The sequence below is a fragment of the Buceros rhinoceros genome, unplaced genomic scaffold (genome assembly GCF_000710305.1).
Source record: "Buceros rhinoceros silvestris isolate BGI_N320 unplaced genomic scaffold, ASM71030v1 scaffold39879, whole genome shotgun sequence".
NCBI lineage: Eukaryota > Metazoa > Chordata > Aves > Bucerotiformes > Bucerotidae > Buceros > Buceros rhinoceros.
Window position 1 is genome coordinate 1 of NW_010432811.1, and position 5389 is coordinate 5389.

At 37.9% G+C, this 5389-nt stretch overlaps 1 protein-coding gene across 1 annotated transcript in view; it reads left to right on the forward strand.

Moving 5' to 3' along the window:
- Positions 1 to 722: 722 nt before the first annotated feature.
- The window catches only part of SUGT1 (SGT1, suppressor of G2 allele of SKP1 (S. cerevisiae)), a 25529-nt gene continuing 20862 nt past the window's right edge, over positions 723 to 5389 (forward strand). Inside the window, exons 1-4 of the mRNA XM_010143899.1 lie at positions 723 to 761; positions 3449 to 3539; positions 4251 to 4320; positions 4651 to 4721. Coding sequence (XP_010142201.1) covers positions 723 to 761; positions 3449 to 3539; positions 4251 to 4320; positions 4651 to 4721 — 271 coding nt within the window. The remainder of the gene's footprint in view (positions 762 to 3448; positions 3540 to 4250; positions 4321 to 4650; positions 4722 to 5389) is intronic.

The window sequence follows — 5389 nt, forward strand, 5'->3', positions numbered from 1 at the left end:
GTGGTTGCCCTTGCTGGGAGCGGGGGGCTTGCAGAATTTCCTCTGGAAACGTCTTTCCTGTGAGATCTGACTGCAGCGGAGTTCAGCGCAGTTCTGTCAGAACACTTGTGCTACCTGTGTTGTAAAGAAGGAATGGAAAGGAAAAAAAGCCCAAAGCTTGAACCAACTTTTTTTCCCATGTAGTTAGATAGTAGTTCAAATAATTAAATCAATTGCGATTTGCGGCTAAAAAAGCCCCAAGCATATTGGAGAAACTTATTCAATCTTTATTAGTTTTTATTTTGCCCTGATCTATTTTTTCCCCCTCTTTCTATATTTTTGGGGACCAGAACTGATTTTGTGTCATCTCGTCGTAAAATATTTTTTACAGTGAGAGCTGTAAAATTCACTGGATCAGCCTTCACATGGATGTGGTAGAGTCCTCATCTCTAGGGATTTTTAAGACATGACTTCACAGGGTTCAGATAATCTCGTGTGGGCTCCTTTTCCCACAAAATGTTGGACAGGATGATGTTTGGAGGTTCCTTCTAACTGGTCTGTTCGATGATTTTACCCATTGATATGTATCGCTGTGCTTTCAAATGTTATTTTTACTTAAAACAGAGGGTTAACAAGAAAATAGAACTGGAGGGTGGATAAGTATTTCTATTTCACGTATGTGGAAGGGGAGAGGATGTAAATGGTTAGTACTGCTTGAACAGAGTAGGCGGCAGAAGCGCAAGATGATACTGAATTATCTTTCCATAAAGAAAATGGTGAAGGTAAGTCTTACAGTTCATTGGAGTTTAGGGTCTAGCTTGTAAAAGTTTTTCAGAAGATAAATGACATCTAAAATAATTTGGAATGACTAAAAATATTTGGTGTAGTAAAGGTAATTTAAGGTCTAAAAAAAAAAAAAACCAAACTTTCCCAATGTGGGGAAAAAAAGTCCCTACCAACAAACTAAAAAAACCCCAACACCAAAAGGTCTTTGGATGTATTAAAGAATACTAGCATTTGGGGTTTTTTTTCCTGTATTATCATAGTTATTTTGCTTTTCTAGTTCATGTTTCAGTTCTTTGTACATAAAGAACTTCAAAACAATATATAACACATTCTGTAGGCATTATTTAATGTCTGGTACAGTAATACGGGTGTTACTTTTGTGGCCTTTTTTAAAAGTACTGAACTGAGTAGGGAGATTAAAAGTAGGGATTGAGTAGGTTTGGTAATGTCTGAGCTGTTAAGTCCCTTAGTTCAGTGTAGTGTCTTGCTGACTTAGAAGCTTGGATGTACCAGTAGTATACCACGTTTGCATGGTCTTAGGTGTGGTCTTTTACCTCATGTGCTTAGTATTTCTAATCTGGGACGTGATACTATATAAATGGTGCTGTGTAATGCTTCCACACCTGACCAGACTCGTGTCCAGATGGTGTGGCATTTCTGCACTGTGTCCTCAGGACTCCTCTGAACTCCTGGAGACTGTGTTTCAGCTTTCTGCATCTGATACAACTGAGAGATCATCATCCGTCTTTAAATACTGTCTGAATGATAAAGCTGTGAACTTTTCTTTGACTTTTTGCCATTTTAAGTGGAAAAAGCAGGTTACTATGCAGAGACTGAAAGCACCTTTAATTGATGCAAACTCATATCATTAGCCTGGAGGGACCTGAAAGTTCCCAGTGCGTTTAGAAATAGATTTGCAACTTGGTTGCATGGTAAAGGCCTTGAGAGTCAAAATATGTAGAAAATATGTACCTGAGTGTTTGTGAGGACAAGGTCGAAGCTTGTTCTAAGTAACTGTTGCTGATATCTATAATCTAGTCAAGTATTACTTGGCTGTCTTCTGAAATAGCTGTGTAATAGTAACTTCTTGTGTGTGTGTCTGAATGAGATGGGATGACTTCCTGATTAAAAGTCAGCGAAGAGATGAGTTTCATAATGTTGAAAATGCTGGGTTTGGTTTTCTTTGCTTTCCTGGGGTGAGGGCTATTTCTCTTGGAGAATCCATTCATATGTTGTCTGCTGGTTCTAATTGGTACTTCTGTCATCAGTGTAAATCACAGGAAATAATATTTGGAGCAAGAGGTTACCTATCGCAGAAGTGACTCTGCTTGTGAAGTGCCTCTAATGTTCAGTGTTAGACCCCACTTGGTTCTGAGGGTCAAAAACTGTACTTCACCTCTCAGCATAATATGGACCAATGGTAATACGTGGGTTACCTCATGTCCCACCCGGGTGGAATACCTAGAGCCATGAGTGTTCCATAACGTCGACTGCTTTTGGAGGACTTTTAAATCTTAGGAGGGCATCGGTACAGTTAGATCAAGCGATAGTTGTTTACTGCCTGCCACTTTCTTCAGAGACCCCCGAGGTTTTAGATTTATGTGCTGTATCTGTATCTAGATTTGCTTACCCTTTACTGGTAAGAACTCATGCTACTGCTAAAAGAAGCTGTTGTGGCCACTTAACTACTAGTTGGTAAATGTTTTATGTGACATCTGTGAAATACAAGACACTGATCTCAATTAAAACCAAGGCGAGTCCTTCTGCTCTTAATTTTTCTCTGGCTTGGTGGGTCAGAGTTTTGGCAGCTGTGCTGTACTAGTATTTATGCAGGTTTAAAGCCTGCGTCTTAGCTACATTCATGCTTGATAGATTCTGAGTAGAAGTTTGAGTAGAAGTCAGCTTAGCAAGCAGAGTTACTGTACTGTAGTGGCTTTGGAAGACTTACTGTCTCCTAGCAAAGAGAAATTCTCTCACTCGTAAATGGGGAATTGAAGATGCTTTTTCAGGTTGTATGCATCAACTCGTGATTTTATTCTGTTGTGCAAAAGTCATAAACTTTTTTCAGAGAGCTAAATATAATTATTTCAATCTATATATCCAGTGAACCCCTAACAAGGGACTACTTTATGCTTATTTCCATTGTGCAACAACATTGCCTGTGAAATGTCTCTTGTTCTGCTTTTGTGCTGAGCGTAAATCAGAACAATCTCTTATGCTCAATAATATCGTGTAATCTGGGATTTCATCATGTCTTACAAAGCTTTGAGCATGTTAACCCCACACAAGTGTTTTGACAGACGGCATGTTGACTTCCAAACTCCTAACACTGCAGTGCATCCTCAGATCCATCAGACCTGTGTACATTATGCTGAGAACTGTATCTTTGGAGTTTAGAGGAACATCTGTGTGTTAGGCATTGTGTGTAAGGCATTTGAAAGTCCCGTTTCTTTCTCGGTAAGAAGCAGACTCCTTGAATTTGATATAATTGGCATGTTTCAGGCTCTGATGTTTAAGCTTTGTGGATGAGAACTGAGCAACAGGTAAACAAATAGTCATGCCAGTTAGGATATTTTCTTCTGAAATGTTTCTTGGTTGACAAGAGTTTGGTACTCTGTTTTTATGGGGACTTCTGAGATGCCATTTAATATATATTTTTGGGTTTTTTTATATGTCTTTATAGGAACTGACAACAGCTTTGGAAAAGAATCCAGACGATGCCGAATGTTATTGTCAACGAGCTTATGCTTATATTCTTCTACAGAAATATGCTGGTAACATGTTCAGACAACACTGAGAATCCTCTTAGAACTGTATTATAGCACATTCTTTACAGAAGATATCTTCAATCTGAAGCCAAATGTAGTAATAAAAGAAAGGGTTATCTGTAACTTAATATGCTGCTTTTACAGTTACAGTTTTACAGTGCAGAATTTTATAGTTTTCCTTGTCTTTGTTTTGTTTCTGCAAACTTCCAGTGAATTGGATACTCTGCAGTCCCAGCTCTCCATTTGATTAGCCTACTATTATCTTGGCAGCTTTTTTTTTAAAACAGACTTCTTAGGCAGATTTTAAGCTTTATGTTTGTTGTAAGCATCTTCTGTCCTTATGTTTTTGGTAGAGACTGAATCCTGTCATGGTAGAGTGGGATAAGTGAATAATGCCTGGGAAAAAGATAACTGAATAACTGAAGATTTGTTTGGTTTTCACTGGAAATTAAAAACAGACTAAACAGATTCAGACCTTAAGTAGAGTATTTGGATGAAACAAAAGTCATGCTACATCTTGTGTAGTGCCGTGCAGCTTAATGAAGGGTTCATCCATAGCAGCTGTTGCTGGATTTAATTCAAATGGTGTGATTTGTGTGCAAGCTAAGAGAGTTAACATAGTGCACCTTAAAGAGAATTCACTACTAAAAAACTCATAGTTCACTGCTTTTTATAACATTTTATTATCTTCCTCACCTTTAAACTGACTTCCAACAGATGCAGTTGCAGATGCAAAGAAGTCCCTAGAACTCAACCCCAATAATGCTGTTGCACTCCTTAGAAAAGGGTATGTATCATATATTGTGATAATCTATAGGGCAATGCTGGTATTTGGATTGTAGCTCTGGACAAGCTTTTTGCAGCCCCATGAATGAATAAATTTAATACCATACCTCTTGTAACTCATCCATAATAAAGCTGTGGTTATAAGCAGCAATTTAGTTTGGGGTGATGCTTTAACATTCTAGCCATTTCAAAAAACACAGCTCTTTGGTGATTTAAATTCTTACATGTGTAATTTTAACCTGTATTGGTGTGTGAGCTAAGAATGTTGTGATCTTCCAAATGTAGACTAGACTGAAAAGCAATTGGTGTTTCTTGTGCTTCTCTTTGTCAGGTTAGGTGAATATCATATCAAAAACTATGCATCTGCTTTAGAGTCCTTCAGAGAGGGACAGAGGTTGGACAGTAAGTATTAAAATTTCTTGTATGCACAGTGCTCTTTTGCTAATGAAAAAAACTTCTTAATGTGTTAGTGAATACCAAGGATTTCTTTTTTTCTTTTTTTTTCTTTTTTAAGGCTGATGTATTAGGTGCCTGACTTCAGGTGTCTGGCTTTTGTGCAATCACTGCATAAAAGTGTAAAACCGCTTAAAAACACGTGGCAAAGTTCTTAGCAAGTAGCGCATGTGGGTTTTTTTCTTTATGAAGTAGGAGAGTGTTTTCCTGCTTCCTGGAGGTCTTACAGCTAAATGGTGGCAATGATGTGGCATTAAGCATCGTTGAAAAGATACTGAACAGAACAGACTCCTTATGCAAAGCTGGAATTTCTTGCTTCTTAAACCAGTTGATAGACCAGTCTTTAGAAGGAACATGCAACTTGATGGATATTCACACTGACAAAAAGGATTTTTACCTCACATTACGTATCACTTAATTAAAGAAGCATATTTATTATATTTCTCTTTTTCTTAAAGTGTTGGCTTCCCAGCTGGTCTTGGGCAGTTAGAACTGAATTTAGGGGGAATTGGAGCTGTTTTAAAACCAGGAAAGGAGTAGTTTAGTACAAAAAGCTTCGTTAGAAAACAAGGGGAAGCATACAACAAAGCAGTTCCAAGATGGTTGTGACTCTTTCC